General features: G+C 42.1%; 14 protein-coding genes and 1 non-coding gene across 15 annotated transcripts; 10 read left to right on the top strand and 5 right to left on the bottom strand.

The window, feature by feature from the left end:
• Positions 1–8: 8 nt before the first annotated feature.
• Positions 9–4451, bottom strand: EROM_060870 (pre-mRNA splicing helicase; the record flags this gene model as incomplete). Its single annotated transcript, XM_009266401.1, has 1 exon — positions 9–4451. The coding sequence occupies one exon, from the start codon at positions 4449–4451 to the stop codon at positions 9–11; it is 4443 nt and encodes a 1480-aa protein (XP_009264676.1).
• Positions 4452–4527: 76 nt separating this feature from the next.
• Positions 4528–6690, bottom strand: EROM_060860 (ubiquitin carboxyl-terminal hydrolase; the record flags this gene model as incomplete). Its single annotated transcript, XM_009266400.1, has 1 exon — positions 4528–6690. One exon carries the CDS (start codon positions 6688–6690, stop codon positions 4528–4530), a length of 2163 nt encoding a protein of 720 aa, XP_009264675.1.
• Positions 6691–6776: 86 nt separating this feature from the next.
• On the bottom strand, positions 6777–6848 carry EROM_060850. The gene has a single exon. It is a non-coding gene; the product is annotated as a tRNA-Trp (tRNA).
• A 116-nt stretch (positions 6849–6964) lies between these two features.
• EROM_060840 (60S ribosomal protein L5) lies at positions 6965–7853 on the bottom strand (the record flags this gene model as incomplete). Its single annotated transcript, XM_009266399.1, has 2 exons — positions 6965–7825; positions 7851–7853. The coding sequence occupies 2 exons, from the start codon at positions 7851–7853 to the stop codon at positions 6965–6967; spliced, it is 864 nt and encodes a 287-aa protein (XP_009264674.1).
• A 108-nt stretch (positions 7854–7961) lies between these two features.
• EROM_060830 (hypothetical protein) lies at positions 7962–8543 on the top strand (the record flags this gene model as incomplete). The annotated part of the gene is made up of 1 exon (XM_009266398.1): positions 7962–8543. The coding sequence occupies one exon, from the start codon at positions 7962–7964 to the stop codon at positions 8541–8543; it is 582 nt and encodes a 193-aa protein (XP_009264673.1).
• Positions 8544–8586: 43 nt separating this feature from the next.
• EROM_060820 (Cdc53 cullin-like protein) lies at positions 8587–10692 on the top strand (the record flags this gene model as incomplete). The annotated part of the gene is made up of 1 exon (XM_009266397.1): positions 8587–10692. The coding sequence occupies one exon, from the start codon at positions 8587–8589 to the stop codon at positions 10690–10692; it is 2106 nt and encodes a 701-aa protein (XP_009264672.1).
• A 69-nt stretch (positions 10693–10761) lies between these two features.
• EROM_060810 (preprotein translocase subunit Sec63) lies at positions 10762–12420 on the top strand (the record flags this gene model as incomplete). Its single annotated transcript, XM_009266396.1, has 1 exon — positions 10762–12420. One exon carries the CDS (start codon positions 10762–10764, stop codon positions 12418–12420), a length of 1659 nt encoding a protein of 552 aa, XP_009264671.1.
• Positions 12421–12501: 81 nt separating this feature from the next.
• On the top strand, positions 12502–13737 carry EROM_060800 (hypothetical protein; the record flags this gene model as incomplete). Its single annotated transcript, XM_009266395.1, has 1 exon — positions 12502–13737. The coding sequence occupies one exon, from the start codon at positions 12502–12504 to the stop codon at positions 13735–13737; it is 1236 nt and encodes a 411-aa protein (XP_009264670.1).
• A 7-nt stretch (positions 13738–13744) lies between these two features.
• EROM_060790 (hypothetical protein) lies at positions 13745–14203 on the top strand (the record flags this gene model as incomplete). Its single annotated transcript, XM_009266394.1, has 1 exon — positions 13745–14203. The coding sequence occupies one exon, from the start codon at positions 13745–13747 to the stop codon at positions 14201–14203; it is 459 nt and encodes a 152-aa protein (XP_009264669.1).
• Positions 14204–14252: 49 nt separating this feature from the next.
• EROM_060780 (Ssu72-like protein) lies at positions 14253–14825 on the top strand (the record flags this gene model as incomplete). The annotated part of the gene is made up of 1 exon (XM_009266393.1): positions 14253–14825. One exon carries the CDS (start codon positions 14253–14255, stop codon positions 14823–14825), a length of 573 nt encoding a protein of 190 aa, XP_009264668.1.
• Positions 14826–14920: 95 nt separating this feature from the next.
• On the top strand, positions 14921–17350 carry EROM_060770 (SSM4 protein; the record flags this gene model as incomplete). Its single annotated transcript, XM_009266392.1, has 1 exon — positions 14921–17350. One exon carries the CDS (start codon positions 14921–14923, stop codon positions 17348–17350), a length of 2430 nt encoding a protein of 809 aa, XP_009264667.1.
• Positions 17351–17411: 61 nt separating this feature from the next.
• EROM_060760 (Snf2/Rad54-like helicase) lies at positions 17412–19091 on the top strand (the record flags this gene model as incomplete). The annotated part of the gene is made up of 1 exon (XM_009266391.1): positions 17412–19091. The coding sequence occupies one exon, from the start codon at positions 17412–17414 to the stop codon at positions 19089–19091; it is 1680 nt and encodes a 559-aa protein (XP_009264666.1).
• A 55-nt stretch (positions 19092–19146) lies between these two features.
• On the top strand, positions 19147–19515 carry EROM_060750 (hypothetical protein; the record flags this gene model as incomplete). The annotated part of the gene is made up of 1 exon (XM_009266390.1): positions 19147–19515. One exon carries the CDS (start codon positions 19147–19149, stop codon positions 19513–19515), a length of 369 nt encoding a protein of 122 aa, XP_009264665.1.
• Positions 19516–19596: 81 nt separating this feature from the next.
• EROM_060740 (hypothetical protein) lies at positions 19597–20373 on the bottom strand (the record flags this gene model as incomplete). The annotated part of the gene is made up of 1 exon (XM_009266389.1): positions 19597–20373. One exon carries the CDS (start codon positions 20371–20373, stop codon positions 19597–19599), a length of 777 nt encoding a protein of 258 aa, XP_009264664.1.
• Positions 20374–20551: 178 nt separating this feature from the next.
• Positions 20552–21475, top strand: EROM_060730 (aspartyl-tRNA synthetase; the record flags this gene model as incomplete). The annotated part of the gene is made up of 1 exon (XM_009266388.1): positions 20552–21475. The coding sequence occupies one exon, from the start codon at positions 20552–20554 to the stop codon at positions 21473–21475; it is 924 nt and encodes a 307-aa protein (XP_009264663.1).
• Positions 21476–21490: the final 15 nt, after the last annotated feature.

Genomic DNA, 21490 nt, shown 5'->3' with positions numbered 1-21490 from the left:
TAAAATGATCATATACCTGCCATTTCTATGCCTCCATCCTCAATCGTCTCAAACCCAGGATAGCTGTCACTCATCACATAACAGCTCCCATGCTTCCAGGAAATAGAATATGTCCCTGGGCAATCAGCATACATAATACTTGATTCCTTCGACCCATCAAATAAGAAGAACACAGCGCATCCCATAGGACTTCTAGGCATCGATATAACCTCAATAAGCACAATCCCTCCACAAAGCTTTGCATTGTAGAACTTGTCCTTATTTTCAGAAAATACCTTCATCATATTCTGCAGCCCAAACATTGCATTGAAAGCTGTTTTCAAACACATCTTCTCTAATGAAATCTCAACAGTACACAAATACAGCCTATGCATTACGGGAAGTATCTTGTCCTCATACTGTTGAAAGACCCACTCATCTCCTCCACTCATCCTTAGTACATACGAAATCACTCCATGTACCTTTCCTGCAGAAAGATCAACCCCAGCTCTAGACAACGCTTCAAACTCATCAGTATCCATGTCCAGAACAGCCTCAGAGGCCCTGCATACAAGAGCCTGGATACTTTTCAGCCCCATCTTGTCCTTGATTCTCTCATTAAACATCTCAATTGTATCCATCCCGACACAATACTTGCACAGAACCATCCCGTATCGGGTTAACTCTCGGTCTTTGACAAACAGAGGACACTCCATGCTTTTTTCAGGTTCACACCCTAGCCAATATGAATACATGTAAAGCTCTCTTCTTCCGGAAGAGCAGTAATACAAAGGAATGTTCTCGCTGCTGAAGTAAAGTGCCTTCTTGCTCTGCTTCAGGTAAAGAAATACCTTTGAACCTAGAAGAGAGTATCTTTTAACATCTGCAAGTGAGTAGTCAACCCAAGATGAAGTCTCATAGTCGTAATAATCCGTACCGATCATATGAATCTGGTCCACTTGAGGATTCCATTTCCGGTCTATCCATAAATCAACCGTCCTTTTTGTAGTGAAGTACATTCCATTCTTGATCCCTGTATATTCCAGTGCAATTCTTGCATCTTTAAAAAACTTTTTGAAGTGTTTAACTACCTTTGATGTCGAACAGATTATGAGACATGAATACTTCTCCATATTCAATCTATGTGTATTCAAAGACAATCTGGTTCTAAAGTTGGAAAGCATCCCGTGGTATCCAAGAATAGAGGATTCATATATCTCAACCTTAGGCTCCTTCAGATTCTTCTCAACACTTCCAATCAATTCAATTCCTCCACCCACTGTAAACGGAAGACCTGCTAGAACCATCTGGATGTTTTTCATGATGCACTGCACTATACAGGCTTCTATAAGATGGTTTGAAACTATATCATGAACCTCCAGAATGGTAGCAGACCTTGGGGAGACCCTCCAAGAAACAAACTCCTCGTATGTGTATGGCTTGTAGCCTAACAGCATCAATCTTCTTTTCTCAGAATAGTTTGGTACAATAACTACCTCCGTACTAATCTCATTGTGGAAGAGCCCTAGCTTAATGTAATTATTCATTCTAGACACTTTTTTCATCATTAAAGACTCCCAAACAGCACTAAATATAGAGAGTGCAGATCTAGAGGTATTTCTTAGATCAAACGGAATGGGCTCTGTGGGACATAGGTAGTGGCTGGACAATAGACAAACATTTACAAAGGGAGAGCTGGTGCACAGTCCGTAGTTCTGGCTTATGTATTCGCATCCTCTCTCAAATATTATTGCATCATAAACAATAAGCTTTTCTTCCATTGAGTCTGTTATGAAAAGATAATATGTGTTCGAGTGTATCATACTGTCGTCAAACGCTTTCTCAATTCCAATGCTTACAATATAATGTCCTAGTGCAGAAACCCGAAGACTCGGTAAGATATTAAACTTAGGCACATACTTCAGATATTCAATTATACTATTTCCACAGACACCTATCTCGTCTAGCCCTTCCTTACCTAATATCTCTATCATTCCAAAAGGAATCTCCTTCATCTCCAAGTTCCTGAGGGCATCCTTGTCACAAGCAAAGTGCCTCAGAGGAGTCTGGTATGGAAATATTCTGTGCTCTGAAGCCTTACACCACCCTAGTATCATCTTGGAGATTCCGAGCCTCTTTCTTATTCCGATCTCAAATAATACTCTGAACATCCTGCAGAGATTCTGTGATAGAGAACTCGAGTCCATTCTGTTGGCTATGTAGCATTGAACTAGAATCCCAAATGGAGACTCAGTAGGAATGGGAACAAGCTCCTTGAGTGTTTCCATCTCTTTTTGATCAATCTTCAGGTCAGAGAATTCCCTTGTTCTCTCTAGAATCCGGAATAAAGATGACTCCATCATGATTTGCGAAACCTCATCAAACAATCTCTTTGCATCTCTATAGTGGATATAGTATCTGGATGAAATCTCGCCTATTGTTGTAGGACATATACATGGCTCTAGGATAACAAGTCCAGAGTCTTCCAAGAGTCTTAGAGCACTATAAACAAGATCCTTCACCATTTTTCCAGGTTCTCTACTCATCTTCACAAGTCTTGTATAATAGAAGGTATATTTGAACCAGTCTATCATTTCCTCAAACTTTCTCATTCCTCTAACTATTTCGGCATTAAGGCAGTCACATAGATTAGGAAGGAGCTTGGAGTCTATACTTCGTTGAACAAGAAATTCGTTTTCCTTGCTAGATATCAACACCCCCTTACATCTATCATCCTCGAACCTGCCCGCCCTTCCAAACATCTGAATCATTTCAATCTGCTTGACAGGCTTCCATCCATAGGAAGCATCATACACCTCAGTACCCTTTATTATCACGGTCTTTCCAGGTAGATTCACTCCCCATGCCAAAGTAGCCGTGGACACCATTACATCTATCTTTCCATCTCTGTACAAATCTTCGACGGCTACCCTTGTCTTTCTGTCCAACCCTGCATGGTGAATCCCGACCCTATGCTTTAGAAGCCCTTGAACATTTGGACTTACATCCACCTCGGGGCTATCCATCCTTTCCATATATCTCTTAATCTCATTCGCAACCTCAAGAGCTTCGCCCCGAGAGTGAACAAACACAAGTATGGGCCCATTGGATTCGAGGTTCTCCAACACTTTCTCAACAGTCATGCTCATCTCTCTTTCTTTCATTCCAACATTAATGATTTCATAGTCTATGGCACTCTTTCTGAACTCAGGTCCAAAGTGGAAAATATCAGAGTCGTCACATCTAATGAATCTGCCAATATCCATGTAGTTTGGAAGTGTTGCACTGAGGCCTACAATCCTACATCCTCCACCCATAGACATCCTTGCTACAATGGCTTCAATCGCCCCACCTCTTGTATCCCCGACTATGTGGATCTCATCAATGATCATTAGATCAAACTGAAGGTCTGTATTCCTTGTCAAAACATCAAACTTCTCTGGAGTGGATACAATCACTCCTGCCTTCTCCAAGTGATTATATCCAGAATAGACATCAGAAGTATGCTCCACAACAACAGTATCGTGATCAGAAAGTGCCTTACTAATTGTTTTGCACATCTCCCTAGCTAACGCTTTCATGGGGACAATATATCCCACCCGTATCCTCTCCCTCCTTTCAATCTCCCTAAGAATAGACATTATTCCTATCACAGTTTTTCCACTTCCCGTAGGTGCACACACAAGAACATTTCCATTCCTTTTCAATATAGAATCTTGAACCACACTTTGGATGTAGTTGAACATAAAATCATTTCCAAAAAGCCTTTTTACATTGTCTGGTGCTTGCCCGTCAAACTCGACTCTTACACTCCTCCCAGGCACAGAAACAATCTTAACCCCATCTTCATACCTCACACTCGATCCCAGAGGATACTCTCCTCTTATCGCATGCGTACTGTTCACATCAGACGTCTTCTCCAAATCAATCACTTTACTCCCTTTCATTAAACTCAATCCGTCACTATCCATGTACTTGACAAATCCCATACTTCCATTCTCACCCTGAATCAATCTTCTGGCCTCTACTCTCTTATCTGGAAACAATTGATGTACAAGGAAGTACTCAAACACCCGACTATTATCAATGATCCATCTCATGAAGTACATCTTCCACCCAGACAAGGCCTTGGCGAGTTCTTTCTCAAGATCCACATTCTTCCTTATCATCTCAAGAAGATTCCTCTTCTCTCCTTGCGTGAACAGAATATCAAACAGCTCTACATCCTCAAAGCTTATTTCCCTTCTTCTTTTGCAAAGAAAACACTCCGTTAGATCCATCATCGTTGAGAGATTTTCTTTCGATAGTCCTCTTCCAATAACGTCCTCGATAACGCTCTGCTTATTCGCACCGTCTCCACACAACACATCCATTACCTTTTTCACAAGACACTCATCATTTGTCTCCAACAAGGAACTAAGCCTCTCGAAATAGTCTACATATCCAACACTTTCCGCCGATTCAAACCCCATAGGGACACAGCCTCTTCCAATATTTTTCCCGAAGATAAATCACAAACAACTTAGCTAAATACAGGCATTTATTATTCTAACCACATCTCTCAAGGAAAAGAACATATGTGTGTTCCTTATCAACTCGATCAGCCTTCTCAATCTTCTGGTCGTTGCAGAGATACCATCCATCCTTCCGCAGATAGCTTACATAATGTCCATTTGATGTAGCCGTCTCGGAGTCATGGTTACATATCCCCATGACCATATATTCAGCATCCCCAAGATGGAATCTGTTAAGAGGGTATTCAACCAGGGTCGAGATCTTTACAGGAAAGGAGTTGACATACTGAAATCTTTTCAGCTGGATTATTAAGTATGTCGGAAGACTCTCCAGATCCATCTTCTTACTGAACATTCTTTTTCCGTCACATCCCTCACAGTACAAAAGCTCTGATGGATGAAGGTCTTCTCTTTCCAGAAATCTATCCAGACAGTGATCAAGGGTAGCCGGAGGGGGGCTTACGGTTTGTATAGTGTCTAGAGTGTCATCCAGGGCATTAAACAGCCTCTTTCCCTCATGTGCCTTGCTCATCCCTGCCACTACAGGGAAGTTGGCCATAAACTCCTTGGTTCCTTGATTGGGCAACTCTAGCTTAACATAGGGAGATATGTCTTCGTCTTCCAGAAGATCCTGCGATCCCTTCTGGACAAGATAACTAAGGGCTCTTCGAATCTCCAGGAGCATTAGGGACTCATTGTAAGCAAAGGCTTTGATCAAGACATTGAACTTGAGAGATTTGTTCATAAATAACTTCTTGATCTTCAGATGAACCCAGCAGTACTCTATGCCCTCAAAATACTCATAGCAGAACAAGGTCTGTGAGATATCTTTCAAGATGGCACCATCCGAAGCTTCAATCATGTTTCTGTTACTGTCATACCATATGAATGCAACCTTTCCTAGAACATCATACTTGGCATACAGTAATTCCTTAAGTTCTTTGATGCCGATAGAGCTGTCAGCATATATTCTTTTGGGTTGTTTTCTACTCGACTCATAAAACAATACAATGTTGTTCTTATATTCCATGGGGTGTGGAACAGGCAGGGAAAGGCACATCGCAGGTTCCATCGATACTTTACTTCTTCCACAGACCCTGCACGACAATGTAGACTTCAGACAGAAGAAAAACAAGTCGGTGATGATAGACCTGTTGTACTCCCACCACCCCTTTCTCTCCTTTTTCTGGTGGAATTCTACTTGGGTTGAAAGGCCTTCGTGTAGAATGTCCAGTATTTTGGTAATGAACTCCACAGTATCTTGCTCATCATTCCTCTTGTACTCCTCATATATGGCTCCCAAACTTCTCTTGATCCCTGCAGGTGTTACAGATTCATGGCCTCCATCATATACCTGGGCAATCAGATCATAGTATGCATTGGCCAGAGACACATAGTTAGGCTTGTGCTTAACTAAATGCTTTTCATATTCTCTACTGATGAAGTATTCGGTGAGCTTCCAGCAGTTCATCAGGCATTGAAGACCACTGTTCATAAAGCATGTGTTTCCTTGGTTCTTAAGCCCACGGGTTATGTTCTTCATATGATCGTCAACAGACAGAACTCTTCCATCCCCCATTCTGATGATTCTTGAGATCTTCAGCACATTCCCATCAGAAAACTCTCCCAGTTTCGCCAGAGGATGAAGCACCCTGTCGTTGGATCCCAAGACCCTATAGTTCCTCATGAACTCATCTATACCAATCTGGAAGCCCATGATCTGCGGCACTATATCAAACAGCTTGTCTGTTGGATTGGCAAGAACATCAATAACCTTTCTAGACCTCTTCATCTCACTTCCATAACCAGACTGCTCACAAGGAGCAGGGTCACTAATGTTGGCAAGAGATTTGAGTATTGAGTATATCCATCCGACTCTAACAATCACACTCTTGTCTGGCTTGGGAGCAGTGGTGTTGGGGACAAGCTCATCGACCATGAAAGTAACGAAGACAACCTTCCTGCTGTCTTTTGTTTCAAATCGATGGCCGGCATTGCATTTTATGGCCAAATTCTCTTTTATCGACTTCCAGACATCTTTTGGAACAAAATGGATTCTGGCCCCTGGTGGATTTCCACCAGGAGTGAATGCCCCACTGAATTTCTTTTGGGCTTTAGTGAAGATGGAAGAGACAGCATACTCCCTCTGGCTTGGGCACAAGCTGAGGGCTTGATCCTTGTGTTCGTCTACCATCATAAGGGATTGTTTTGTTTGGATTTACTGTGGTTTGGAATGGTGTATTTGGGCATTGGAGATAAAAGACACGGCTAAGGTCTTAGGAAAAGAAAAAAGAAATGACGGAGCTAGGATTTGAACCTAGAACCTTCGGGACTGGAATCCGACGCGCTGCCATTGTGCCACACCGTCTAAGATTGGTACCAGGGCCCCCCCTTCTCTTTTCTTTAGTATCCAGAGCGCCATAGTACATGTACACATTCACAACGAAATCAAGTACTCAAATAAAAAGAATTTATTCTCCCTCAGCTGCAGAAAGTTTGGCTTGCACTCGCTCCTTCCTTTCTTCATATGTAAGTCTTGCCTGCTTGTACTTCTTGAATCCGGAGTAGTCCTTTATTTCTTTCTTCTCTTTTATAGGATCCTCTGCAATCTTATCAAAGGCATTCTTATAGATCTGTGGAATGTCTTCCGGTTGTATACCTTTCTTAATATAATCAGAAAATTGGATCTTGTACTTCTCTGGGTTGTTTTCCCTAAGCTCTTGCATATACTCAGAAATATTATACCCAAATATCCTGTCATGTAGCTCTTGTGCATTGAAGCTTCCATCCTCCTTGTATCCATAGAACTTCACCTCCCTATGGGGAATGCTCAGTCCTGCATCAGATGCTCCCTTCATTGCTCCAAACACTTTTGCTCCCTTTGTAGACCTTGCAAGTCCAACGTCCAGAAATACCCTGAATGCTTTCTTCTCTCCATCAACATCCTTTGTAATACTATGAGACCCGTCAATCTCCTTTGGACCATATATCTTATCGAGAGATAAGGCTGTAAGTGCCCTTCTTCCAATAAGAAATCCAGTAGCATATGCTGCAGAGTAGTTCGTCAGCCCAAAGTTAACTCCATACTTAGGAAGCTCACTTGAATCGGCATACACCATAACCCTATCTCCTTCCATATATGCCCCGACAATCTGGCAGATGACCTTGCTGTTAGTTACCCGTACAACAAGTCTATGCTTCACAGATCCATAGGAGTTGGAGTCCTGTCGAATCATGTTTGTCCTGTGCTTGTAGTCGGTCTTCCCTTCACGCCTTCTTCTTCTCTTCACTTGGAAGTTCTTGTGGTAGTTCCTAGTCCCCTTTGCATTGGTCTTAAAATTAATCGTAACCACTTACCATTTTCCTGGGGCTCAAATTTTTTCAAGATATCGTCTAGAGTAGTATCATATCCTAGGTTCTTCTCTATGACCTATAAGATAATCCCCATTCAACCATTTTCGATCCCCAATGGACGACTCTATATACTTCAGGATAAAAAAGCTGGCCGAAGCGGGCGTCTTCAAGAACCCGGAGATAGATAGACTTGGTTATGGAACCTTCCAAAGACGCCAGGCTGTGGAATCGAGCCCGTCCATACAAAAGGCTAGGGATCTGAGATCCAGGGTTGATGCTGTGCTAAAAGAATCCACCCACAAAGGAATAAAGATGGTCATGGAGGTAATTATGATGTATATAAAGGGATACATGGAGGAAAGTAGCAGATATAAAACGGTCGACATTATCCGAGGATGGAAAAGCCTTGGGAAATACATCAGGGAGATGGTTGGGTCTCTAAGTGAAGAGGAAGACATCGTCACATTCCTTAGACTAGTCCTATTCAATGTGAAGTTCCATTATCTGTATTTGGAAAGCTCACTGATAATCAAACAAGGAAGAAGAAATGAAAGCAAGGAGGGCGTATTGGCATACTTTCTAAATGAATACAATGATCTTTACAATATATTCATATTGTCCAAGATGAGGAAGTTTCATGTTCTTCGTCCAGATGATCTTTCAGATATGATAAAAGAGAAAATAAACTCGATGTAATGTCATGTTTTTGCTTTGATGTTTCTAGAATATATTTGGATCTATGCGGCAATTTCATAAGCTTGAGGAACCATTTATGTTTATTGAGTATCACCCAAGAATGGGGACACAGGAATTCGAAAGATTGGAGAGCTTAACCATGTCACTTCTTTGGTGTCGCAAGGCATCTTCTTCTGAGGACTTTATAGAAGTATATGACATCATCTACAACCACTGTACAGAAGTGACGGAAACATTTGAAACCAAGGGAGCAAAGGTTTATGAGAGTTTGAAGAAGGTTCTTCTATCGTATGTGGACCGGCTCAGATGCTTTACGTCCCTTAAGACTCTTCACAGCCAACTGCTGGAGTTTTCAAATGCTTTAGACCTTGTGGCCAAGGCTTATTCGTACTTGGAAAGATACTTTATCAGGATCAGCGTGGAGAGGAGGGATGGGCATATTCAAGACATCAAAGCCCTAGGATATACGATATTCTATAGAAGGTACATGGAAAGGATCATGAGTCAAGCCAGGGAGATAATCTTCTTTGAGATCGGGGTCTCGAGAAGTAGCAGGGACTACAACTTCTTGCGACTAGGAGAGGCTGTCCGACTTCTCAAAAGAATGCTATTCTTTTGTGACGAGTCATCGGTGTATGAGGACATTGTACAGGGATATCTTGATGGATTCCATGGATCAATGGACTTTAGTGGAGATATCAATAAGGTTCTGAAGAGGGTGTATCTGGAGATATACATAGCTTCGAAGGTTTTTGATCCAGACAGTAATAAGCTATACAAAGAGATTGTATCCAGGGTTCGGGACAGGTTTGATGATGTCTTGAAGCTTCTTGGCTGGAAAATGGAAAGGTTTGAGAAGTTTAAGTTATATGTGAAGATTGTTCATTTCATGGAGCCTGAGTACATGGGGAGGATTAGTGAGAAGTACAAGGAGATTATTCGAAAGAAGATACTTGAGGCAAGAAGTCTTAAAGACCTGACTTTAGAATATCTCAGGGTCTGTAAGCAAATGAAAGAGAACCTCATGAATGAAGATGAGCTTGTTCCATATCTAAATGAAGAGATAAGGAAACATCTGTATATTTCCGGAAGGCTTGGGTTTGAAGATGAGGTTCACAAGCACATTGATGGAGCAATAAGGGAGGGAGAGGAGATGGAAGGAGAGATGGAAGCTCTCGTTGTGTTTGCAAGCCTTATGTCCAATAAGGAAGCGATTGTCGAAAAGATAACACAGGATGCCCGAAAACGGATGCTAGGATGTAGGGGAAACCTGAAAAAAGAAGGAATGCTGGTTTCGTTGATGCAAAAGCATTTTGGGGGTACCATTAACAGGGCCATAAGTATTATGTATGAGAATCAAGTGAGCAGTGTAAAGAGTGGATTTAATATAGCTGGGCAGGGTTGTGAACTGGTTACAGAAGCAAGGTTTTTAACAAAGGGATTCTATGACCTGCGGGCAAGCGGAGAGAATCTTCCGCAGCCTCTGAAGGATATCTGGAGAATTGTATCCCAACCGAAGATGATGAGCTACCCAAGAGGGGAGTTGGTATGCTGCCATAGCCTGTCACCGATGATATTTTCAATGAATGGGTTCAACTTCCGGATGGGGACCGACAAACTACTAATAATGCTATGGCTGAATGTTGACAGAGAGATACCTGACTTAAAAAGATGTGTTGGAGGGTCTGGGTTTGAGGGGAACCTTGAGTACCTCCTGTCGCATGGATTTATTATATGTATGGATGGTGTTATCTCACTCAACAGAATGTTTTCTCACAAAGAGTATAATTACATAAGGAACAAGTATAAGGACAAGGTTTGTCTTCTGGACTCCGAACAGAATCTGATTTCTGGGAGGATGGAAAAGAAGATGGAAGAAGCTGAAGAGATTGTAGACTTGTTTGAAATTGAGTTTGCGAGGGTTATGGCTAAGAGAGAGATGGAAACAGTGGGGGTGCCTGACGCCATTCTAGAAGCTAGGATTACTCGGATACTGAAGAAAAGAAAGAGGGTGGAGATATCTCAGATGATCGCAGCGATTGAAGAGGAATTTGGAAGTGACGAGAAGAGTGTGATGGAGACGATTAGAAAACTTAGTGAAAAGGAGTACTGTAAGATTTGTGGGGACTACCTGGAGTATATTCCTTGAGAAGGGATGAAGGGCTAGGCTGAATAGAGATTAAATTTTTGTTTTTTTGGAAATCAACAAAGACCCTTGATGGCATATGACTATGAGTATGATGAATCGGGCCTTGCCTCGAGTTATCTACTGTTATCGATGCTGGTTCCTGTGGCTCTTTACATGACATACGACCTAGTTGATAGTTCTCCGATCAGAAGGGTGCGATGCTTTTGTTCTGGATGCAAGAACAAGGAGGTGAACAGAAAAACGAAAAGAAAAGTGTTTACGATGATTATATGGGCTATTATATCATATTTGATCAGCAACATAAGGACCCTGAAGATTGAGTATAATAAGGGGTTTGACCCTCTGGAGGTGCTTGGGGTTGACGAAGGCACAGGAGAGAAGGAGATTAAGAGGAAGCTTCGGAAGCTTCTGATGAAGTACAACCTTAGCAAAGCACCTGAGGACCTCCGGAAGGAGTATGAAGAGAAGCAAAAGATCATTAACAAAGCATATGGGCTTGTCAGTGATAAGAAGAGATATGAGACATGGCTGAACAGTGAATCGAAAACCGGAGAGATAATTGCAATACCTAAGGTGGTTATCAAGAGAGGGATTTATGCATTTGGCCTGTACTCTTTACTTCTTGGGGTATTTCTCCCAAGATGGGCCTACAGGAAGTGGAGGGAGATCCGAGACCTCAACAGAGTAGGTGTTAATTTCCGGACTATGGAGACGTTCTATGAAAAGATTGATGTTGGGATGAATCAAACAAAACGCCCTCTTGAAGTAGTGATGAGGTTGATTGTTCTTATGACGAAGTCTGTTGAATTCAGCGAGTATAGATGGAGGAGTGATGTTGAGGGGTTAAGAAGCAAGATCGAAAGTGGGTTTGCATTTCCACTAAAGGATTGTGGAAAGGAGAACAAGGGGTATCTTGTGCTAATGGATCACTTGTTCAGGATTGGGCAGGCAGAAAGAAGTGATGTTGAATATGTGCAGAAGGTTTCTCTGAGATTAGTAGAAGGGATGAAGGCGATTGGGATAGCCAAGAGATATGGAGGGGTTGTGAGAAACCTTGTGATTCTTGAGTCGATGATTATCCAGGCTGTGTTTGATGTGAAGTACTCTATGCTACAGATTCCCTTTGTGAAGTTTGAAGATATATTTATACAAGAGAACAGCAAGGAAAAGGTATCTGTAGAAGGATATCTGGGGACACTTCCTTCTGGGGAAAAAAGGGAGTCCGCTCTGAATGTATACAATAGTATTCCTTTGGTTAAGATAACTGAGTTCAGTGCATCTGTGATTGAGACAGGGGTAGTTAAAGACGAGGATCATGACGAGCCTTCTTCATCTGAGAACTTGGTTACCCGGAATGACTCTGAAGAAAGAGCAAGAGCTGCAAAGGCTGATCAGGCTGTGTATGTCATTCCTGGAGGAAGCATTGCGACGATCAATGTGGTTCTTGACCGTGAGTGCAAAGTTGATGTTGGTGGAAAAGGAGAGATGATAGTGCATGCACCGTTTATGAAGGAGGTATTTTTTGTCAAGTGGATTGTGATGCTGACCGTGGACAATGTTATCTATGGAAAGATAAAGGTTATAGACGACTTTGAGAAAAGGACAAATGTCAGGTTCAGTGTTGATGTTGGGGAGATAAAGAAGGCATGTGAATGTAGAGTGTTTGTAGGGTGCGGGGAGTATATGAATAGAAATGTAGAGAAGGGCATTTTAATCAAGATTGAATAAATTCCTCTGGTGTTTTTGTTATGTATATGGGTATTTTGTTTGTGACGAGGATATGTGAAGAGGTTTTGAGCCCTTGAATTGATGGGAGAGAAATACAAGCTATCATCATTAGGAAGTGATGACAAGGTTCGAAGTGTTGCATTTACTAATGAGTCTGAAATAACAATAGGGAGTGGGCTTGATTCAGATGTAAGGCTGCAGCAGCCGTCTATTGAGGAAAGGCACGTGCTTGTGTATTTTGACCATATGAAGATCCGGGTGCTTGGAAACAATGTATTTTTGAATGAGGAAGCTCTTGAGAAGGAATCGATGTATGGATTCCGATTTGGAGATGTGGTGAAGATAAACAGGTATAAGTTTGTGTTTTCTCTGACTGAGCCTGGAGATTTTGTTGATGAGGATAAGATTATTAGAAGGCCAACGATGGAACTCAGTTACCTGAATCGGGAAGGGGAGGAGAAGAAAGATCTTTCTGAGGGTGGAAAAAGAATAAAGATTTCGAATTCAGGGGAAGAGAAGGGAGACGGAATTGGAGATGCGGTTGTTTCTATTGCACTTAACAAGGTTACCGGAGTAAATGTTTCTCTGTGTGGAGAGGAAGTTGAGAATGTGTCTTCTGTGAAGCAGGTGATTGAGGAACAGAAGGAGGTGCTTAAGAAAGAAATCAAGGAGTCGATTGAGACGTCCATGGTTGACACGCCTGTTCTTCCGTCGATGGGAAAGAAGAATTCCAGGGATCTTGGAGAGGTGATGATAAAGAAGGAGATTCTAGATAGTGCTGAGAAGGTTGTTGAAGAGAAGATGAAAGAAGAGCATGCAGCAATAGATGAGGAACTTGATGAGCTGAAACAGAATGTTAAAGACAATATCAAGGAGGAGTTAAAAGAAGACCTGAAAAGGGACTTTATGGAAGATGTCAAGGAAGACATTAGAGATGAAGTCAAGGAGGTCTTATCTTCGAGTGACATGAAGAATGCTATTGCTACCGATGTGATGAGTAGGATTGAAGGAGAGAAGGAGGAGCCCGATGAAGAAGGAGACGATAAGAGAAGAGAAGAGAAGCGGGAGAAGGGAGACGAAGAAGCAAATGAGAGGCCTGGAGGGCGAAGAAGAAGATCGAGTGCAATGAGACTTTTACCACAGGACGATGGAGAAGTGGGCGGAGTAAAGACACTTAGGAAAGCTTCCGTCAGAAGCAAGAAGCGTGCGTCTGAGGCACCCAAGGAAACAAATAAAAGAAGAAAGGGAGGGAAGAAGGAAGAGGAGAAGACAAGGGACGGAGAGACTGAGAAAAGTAACAAGGATGATGAAGAATAAAGTTTTAATGATTAGTTGTGTTTATCCCTTTATGGATAGGTTATATAAGGATGTCAGTGAGGAGTTTCTATCTGGACTTAAGAGATATATCAACGACGAGATATCGTACTCCGAGCTAGAGAGACTTTCTACCAGAGAATCCCTTGCATTCAACAGCCATAAATGGAACGAAGTTATTGAGAAGAAGTCTCTTGAGGCTCTTGGAATAAAGAGAAGGATGTACGATGAGATCCTGCAGATTGAGGAGCATATCAAAACGATGGAGAAGCTGGAGAAGGGGGAAGATTTTGATGTCGACCTTGAGGGACTGTTGTCACATTCTGGAATTGTGGGACGGAATAGATCACATCCCCCGGGATATGAAAACACCAGTCTGTACCTCCCACCATTTCCCTCTCTACCGATGGTGAGCTTTCTGAATGACTCGGAGACAGAAAGTTCCGAAGAAGGTCGAAGGCTGCAGTAGTGAAGGTGGTGTGTGGTTCCGCTTTACCCTGTGAGATCTGATACCCTTAATGAAGCTGGCAGTCAGCTGTGCAATGAATCAAAATAGAAGTATGCAGACACACGATCTATTTGCAAAGAAAGGAATCCCAATCAAGTCCTTTGGTACAAACCCCGTCATAAAGCTCCCTGGAGAAACGATGGATAAGCCAAATGTGTACAGCTTTGGCCAGACATACCAGCAGATTTACGATGATTTATGCATGAAGAATGAAGACTACTACCGAGAGTCTGGGATTCTTTACTTGTTAGAGAGAAACATGAGAGTGAAGGAAAAGCCAGAGAACTTTTTTCAGAGGGATGAAGACTTCGACCTAGTAATAACTTGTGAAGAAAGGGTGTTTACCAGTATATTTGAACACTACGCTGATGGGTCTTCTTGTACAAAGTCCTTCTTTATGGTGAACTTTGACATCAAGGACACACCATCGGATGCAATTACTGGAGCTCAGGAGATACTTGAGTTTGTAGAGGATGTTCTTTCCCTAGAGGAAAACGGACTGAGATATGCGGTGGATGATGCATTAAGAAGATATTTTGAGAGGAAGGGGACCATGCTTCTGTTTACTGTTGTGAATTTATAGACTATAGGTAATAAAGGCCCACGGTTTCGTTGATGTTTTTCTTATAGTATCTGGATCATTCATTAGCTTGATTCATATCGAAACAGAGTACCCCTATGAGTGAGGAGAAAAGGTATTGCAAAATCTGTCACATGGGAGATGTAAGAGGAGATGACCTATGCAATCCATGCAGATGTTCTGGAACAATCAAGTACATCCATAGGGAGTGTTTGATGTCGTGGATAGAATGCTCGAAGATCAAGAGATGTGACATATGCCATTATGAATATCGATTCCAAGACATTTACAAGCCAGATACGCCTCGGGTACTTCCTCTGTCCATACTTATCAAGGGAATAGGCGGCATGGGATGGAAGGTGGCGATTGTTCTTGCATGGTGCATCCTACAGATGATTAGGTGGCTGGGTGTTTTCTATTTTAATGGATACCTCTTTATGGTATCGACGGGTTTTTATGATTTTAATATTAGGCCTAGTTTAAGAGACAGCCTGATATGCATAGCAATTGGGATTCCATTGGCATGGTTAGCACAGATCAATCGATGCCTATTTAATCAGATCCGAGAGAAGTTTGGTGAGGGTATAAGGAGAAGAAGGGTGACAATAAATCCAAGAGCGATATTTGAATCTATGGACAGAGAGTCTACACAGGAGGAGGGGTCTGCAAGAACATCCAGGAGTGAGGCAACAGATGGGCCGGATGGTAATTTATCCTCGGATTTCCCCACAACCACTTCTAGAGAAATGAACGAGGCCATTGATGGTGAGAGGGAGCGGCGCAGAACATCGAATGACCCCATGAGAAGCTTTCTATTCAGGCCGATAATAGTGGGAGCTGTTGAGATGACCCTTCCGGTCTCGTTCATACCTGTGATATATGGCATCGGAGGGCTCATTTCTATTCCTAAAGTTCCCGGAGCCTTTGGCGAGTTCCTTTCTGACACGAATCTGAAGGAGTTATATTCTAGATTGGTGGGATTTGGAATTGTCTTTTGGATAGTCATGGGATGTACTGAATATATGTGGAGAAGATTTAAGTCCAGCAGTATGAAATACATATGTATCTTCATGAAGATATATCTTATAGTCATGATGAACATATTCTTCATGAATCTAACATTTGGATTGATTCTTCACTATATGTTTGGGGGCATACTAAACGGAGGAATGCATGTATTGGATCTCAACAATGAGTATGGAGCTGTCCTGAAGGGAAGCGTTTCTTTAGTATTCCACATGTCGATTGGATATACCTTTAGCATTGTAATAAGAAATATCTTTCTCAGATTCAAGAGATGCTTCCGGCCAGGTGTTTTTCACTTTGTCCCTGATGATGACGACTCCCGGATGGATGAGCTATACGAGGCTTCTAGAGTAGGGATCTCAAGGATACTTCTCCGAGTGATGGCATATCTGGGGCTCTTCACCTTGTTCTATGGGGCAGGGCTTATGATGATCAGATTGGTCTGTGGAGAAATGAGCATAAAGTTTTCCATAAGAAGCTTTCTAAAGCTGTCTCTTAGCTACAAGGCCTTTACAATGGTTCTGTACTCAAACAAGATACTTTGTGACTATGTAGTGAAAGGACTCGACAAGATTGTAAGGCTAGAGGCCCGGATCCTTGAGATGGAGAACTTTCTCTATAATACACGAATGAGAAGATATGACAAGCAAATGCTGAGATGGTGTGCCAATAAGAACAAGATCTTCAAGAAACAACATGTTAGGGCACGAGAAAGAAGAAGGCCAACCGAAAGAGAGATCCACAAGTACTTCAATACTCATCTGTCTTCTGACTTTGCAATCTTCTATATTCCAAGGTTTTTTGCTCTTAAATGCGGTCTAATAGGATTGTCTGTTGTTCTATCTCTGTATTGCCTTTACACCGGCTATGCTTTTATTGCCAATCGCATTGTTGAAAGGATTAACATGGATGCATATGTCAGGGACTCTGGAGATATGTTATTCTATCTGGTCCTGGCTTTTCTCTTTCGATTGTCATGGATAATAATACATGTGGCAGTGAACAGTATAAAAGGAGAGAAGGATATTCTGCAAACGGTTGGAGAGTTATGCAAGCACGGGATTGTGAATATGTACATAAACACGGTGTATCCTCTGTTTGGAAGTCTGATGGTTATTGTACTCTCCAATGATGGAGTGGGAATCAATGGACTACGGCCTTTGAGGCTGTTTCTGTTTTTCTTTAGCTCCACCTCGATTGTAGAAACGATTCTAAGTTCGTCTCCCGAGAATTACACCTTCCGAGCACTTGTCAGAGAGTTGTGCAAGATCAATGCATTTATTTCCGTTGTGTTTGGAATCTGGTATATGTACAATGCCGTGACCTTACTTCTTGGACTAAACAATGTGGAGTTTATTGTCCTGAGTGCTGTAGTTGGATATATGGTTTTTGTGTCAAGGAAGATTGGGCAGAGCCTCCAGAACGAGAAAGGTTTCTACAAGAAGCTCCTGGATGAAAACTACTTGATTGAGAGAAGGGTTGTGAATATTGACGAGGAATAATATTTGTTAATAAAGTAAGGTCTTGGCTATTTATTCTTTTTGGATTGTGCAAGTTGAAGGGATGGGAAAGGAGAGTTGGGAGAGGGCCATTGAAGCCAGACTTAATGGGCCCAAGGAAGAGGTAATGGATAAGAAGAGGGATGAGAGAGAAGAGATGAATCCCATAAAGATAAAAGTTTATGTGAATGAGGATGGGAAGGTTGTGCTAAGGCCGTCTAATAAGAGGCTGTGCACTGAATTAAGCAAGTTGGAGGAGAGTGTGTATGATGTTAAGAGTAATGAATGGAGAATAAGCGTGAAGGATTATATATCTGTGAAAGGGGAGTTGAAGAGGAATAAGCTTATGTTCGATGAGATTCCAAAAGGAACGTTAAGGATTGCATGCCAGGAAGTGGATGAGGAGGAGTTTGAGCTTTTTGGGGACATATATGATATGCTACTCCCATTCCAAAGAGAGGGTGTACAGTATGCCTTGAGTAGGAGAGGAAGGATAGTTGTTGCAGATGATATGGGGCTGGGGAAGACCATCCAGGCGCTTGCTATTTCGTATTACTACAGGTCTGAGTGGCCTCTGCTGATTATTGCACCCGCATCCTTGCTTGAAGATTGGGCTGATGCATGTAAAAGGTTCTTAGGAGCAGAAGCAATGGTGATGAGAAGAAAGGAGGACTTTGGGCAAACGATTGGGATTGTGAGTTATGAAGTAGCCTCTAGCAATGCAAATGCATTACTTAGATGTGAGGTGGGGGTGGTAATTGCTGATGAATGCCACTATCTCAAAAGTCTACAGACCAAAAGAACAAAGGCAATAGTTCCATTACTTCAGAGGGTTCCCAGGGCTGTCCTGCTTTCTGGAACACCAGCAGTGAGCAGGCCACTTGAACTGTACCCCATAATAGCATCTATTGACAGAACGATATTTCCACGCTTTGCAGAATATGGAGCTAGATACTGCAACGGAAGGAAGGTGGGCCTGTGGTATGATTACAAGGGATGCAGCAATGCAGAGGAGCTCAACTATATTTTGAAGAAGTGCTTTATGATCAGGAGAACAAAAGACGAGGTGCTGGCGCAGTTGCCTCCAAAGTTCAGGAGACAGGTTGTTTTGCAATGCGAAGGAAAGCAAAGTGATCCTAGAAAAGAAGTTGTGGGAGAGAGTGTGGATATGAATGTGGTTGTGCAGTACCGAGAGGCTGTTAAGCTGAAGATGGAGCAGGTGAAGCAATATCTAGCAACGATGATGGAGAAAAACATGAAGTTTGTGATCTTCTGCCACCATTCGGAGATGATGGATGGGATTGAGGAGTTTTGTGTAGAAAGAAAGGTTCCGATGATCAGGATTGATGGATCCATACCTAGTGGCAATAGGCATCTTCTAGTCAAAAACTTCCAAGAAAATGATGAGATAAGAGTTGCACTATTAAGTATAACAGCATGTAGCACCGGGCTTACACTCACTGCGGGGAGGGCAGTGGTGTTTGCCGAGCTGTACTGGAATCCTGGGGTTCTTCTTCAGGCAGAGGATAGAATACATAGGATTGGACAGAAAAGCAGTGTTGATATTATATATCTGGTTGGAAGGGGAACGATTGATGAGTACGTATGGCCCAAACTTCTATCAAAGCTGAATGTTCTGGAGTCTTTAGGGATAGGAAGCAATCAATTGAAGAATGTAGGGGTGTCTTCTCAGGCCAGTGGACAGAAAACTCTATATCAGCTCAACATCAAAAGATGCAATTGATATTATTCTCTAAAAAGAATGGATGATTTCGTGAGGATCGAAATCCCCAACCCTTATGGGCTTAGAAACTCGAACTTCGGAGGAAGAGAATCTCAAGCTCATGGAAGAGCTGGAAATTCTAAAACTGGTTGTATATAAGTCAAAGAACGGGCATCGAGGTTCGAAGCTGTTTAGGAAGCTTGTTCACTTGAAAAGACTTTCCCAGTCCTTTCTTCTCAACAAAGTAAAGAGCAAGAAAGATGAAATCCGTAGAGTGAGTGAGGAGTTGTATATCTTGGCAACATCAAACATTCCAGAGGGGCATCTTATTAGCTATACACTTATTATCTTGGGCCTATGCTCTAGGATCCATTATCTAGTGGGTGATATTGAATGTATTGAAGATACCAATGACATTGATGAAATGTTTGCAGAGATTGAGTAACTGTATTCTTTTTATTAAATTGCTTATGGCAGATATTGTGGGATAACGATAAATTCTCGGTTAATCCAACTCATTTAGTTTCTAACTGGGTGTGCCCCCATTATTAATGGAAGCCAGAGTCCTGGCTGTGTTAGTACGAGGCTTTTTATCGTACCATTCGAGAACATGCGGGGATGCTACTGCGGCAATACTAAGGGCAAGAATGGCTATACTTAAAACATTGAACATGGCAAAGTCTTCATAAGAGACAGGTTCAGAGATACTTCCTGGGGAAAGAAGGCTCTGAAGGACGGGAATGATGAGTCCTGTAGCCATGGATCCCCATGCAGCCACCTTCGATACCATATCATGTTTTTTAAGAGGAGGAAGGAGGGATGCAAGCATTACAATGAAGACAAGGCAAGAAAATATGATGAGGTAGTCAATATAGTTTCTCTTTGGAAGATGCTTGTAATCCAGAAGTGCACACGAGATAACCATTCCTAGCAACGATGCCATGGATACAATCATAGCCTGGCCCTTTAGATCTGTCATATTAGGCTTAACAAAAAGGAATGCAATCCCTGAAAAAAGAGCCAACAGATATGCAACCATCCAAAGAATCTTGACTCTGTTCATCTTTCTAACCCCATGGTCCCTCACAAACCTATGCAATTGATAAAGAATCTTGAAGGCCGGAACTAGAAGAACAGCTGAAGTTGTAAATCTTGAGACCTTCATAACAAGGCCACTTGGGGTTCCAATTTTCAGGTGGAGTCCCACCTGTGCTGTGGCAATGAGAAAGTTGACGGTGCTTATAATCAGCTCAAAAGGAATCTTAGTTCTTCCTGGTTTTTCCGGACTCTCATTTTCTTCCATTCCGAGGTGGTTTTCTTGATATTTATACCTTTCCTCCTCCTTTCTGCTCCTTAATAAAATATAACAGGGTTCTAGATATACCAATGATATGATCTTTTGGAAAGAACAGACGCTCTGGTCTAAAAGCATGAGATAGTGATTCTAAGAAAAATAACTAGCAAAAGGCTTGAGCCCTTGCATGGAAACTCAACTTTCTAGGATTTCTATAAATGGGATAACAGAAATAAAAGACCTGGATGGAAACCTTGATGGAAAGTGTATAAGAGTGCGGGGATTTGCTCTCAAGGTTTCGTGTACAGGAAAATATGTGTTCATAGTTCTACGGGACAATGGATGCACTATTCAGTGCATGTGTGAAAAGCCTATTGGTGGCAAGGGGAGTTTAACACCACAGGAATTCAATTTGCTCAAGAAGGTGACACACGAGTCTTTCATTGAGGTAAAGGGGAAGGTGGTGAAGCAGGAGAAGGAGATATCTGGCTGCGACAAGAAGGATATTGAGATCCATATTCTTGGGTTTGATATCCTCAGTGCTGCTGATAAGAACTTACCGTTCGTAATGAAGGATGCCTCCGCAACGGCTGAAGAGAGAGAAAAAAACCCAACACTTCAGAATGTTGGATATCACATCAGACTGGACAACAGGGCGATGGATCTTCGGACTCCACAAGCAAGAGCCACCTTTCGGATCATAGACGGAGTGATGTTTTTCTTCAGAGGCTATCTCAGAAGGAATGGGTTTGTGGAAATAAAGACACCGAAGCTTATTGGAAGCTCTAGTGAAGGGGGAGCTAATCTTTTTAGTGTGGATTACTTCAAGAGAAAGGCATTTATGGCCCAGAGCCCTCAGCTGTACAAGCAGATGGCGATTATAGGAGGGTTGAAGAGGGTATGTGAGATAGGGCATGTGTATCGTGCAGAGGAGTCCAACATCAATAGGTATCTTAGTGAGTTTGTAGGACTTGACATGGAGATGGAGATATCCACGGACTATAACGATATGATTGCATTTATCCATTCGATGTTTGTAAGTATCTTTGACAGTTTGAAGGAAGAATACCAGAGAAGAACTGGAAACAATCAGGGCCTTCCATCGATTTGAGGACATCAGATATAA

The sequence above is a fragment of the Encephalitozoon romaleae genome, chromosome VI (assembly GCF_000280035.1).
Source record: "Encephalitozoon romaleae SJ-2008 chromosome VI, complete sequence".
Taxonomy (NCBI): domain Eukaryota; kingdom Fungi; phylum Microsporidia; family Unikaryonidae; genus Encephalitozoon; species Encephalitozoon romaleae.
The sequence above is the reverse complement of the archived record's forward strand: the minus strand, read 5'-3'. Positions and strand labels throughout refer to the sequence as shown.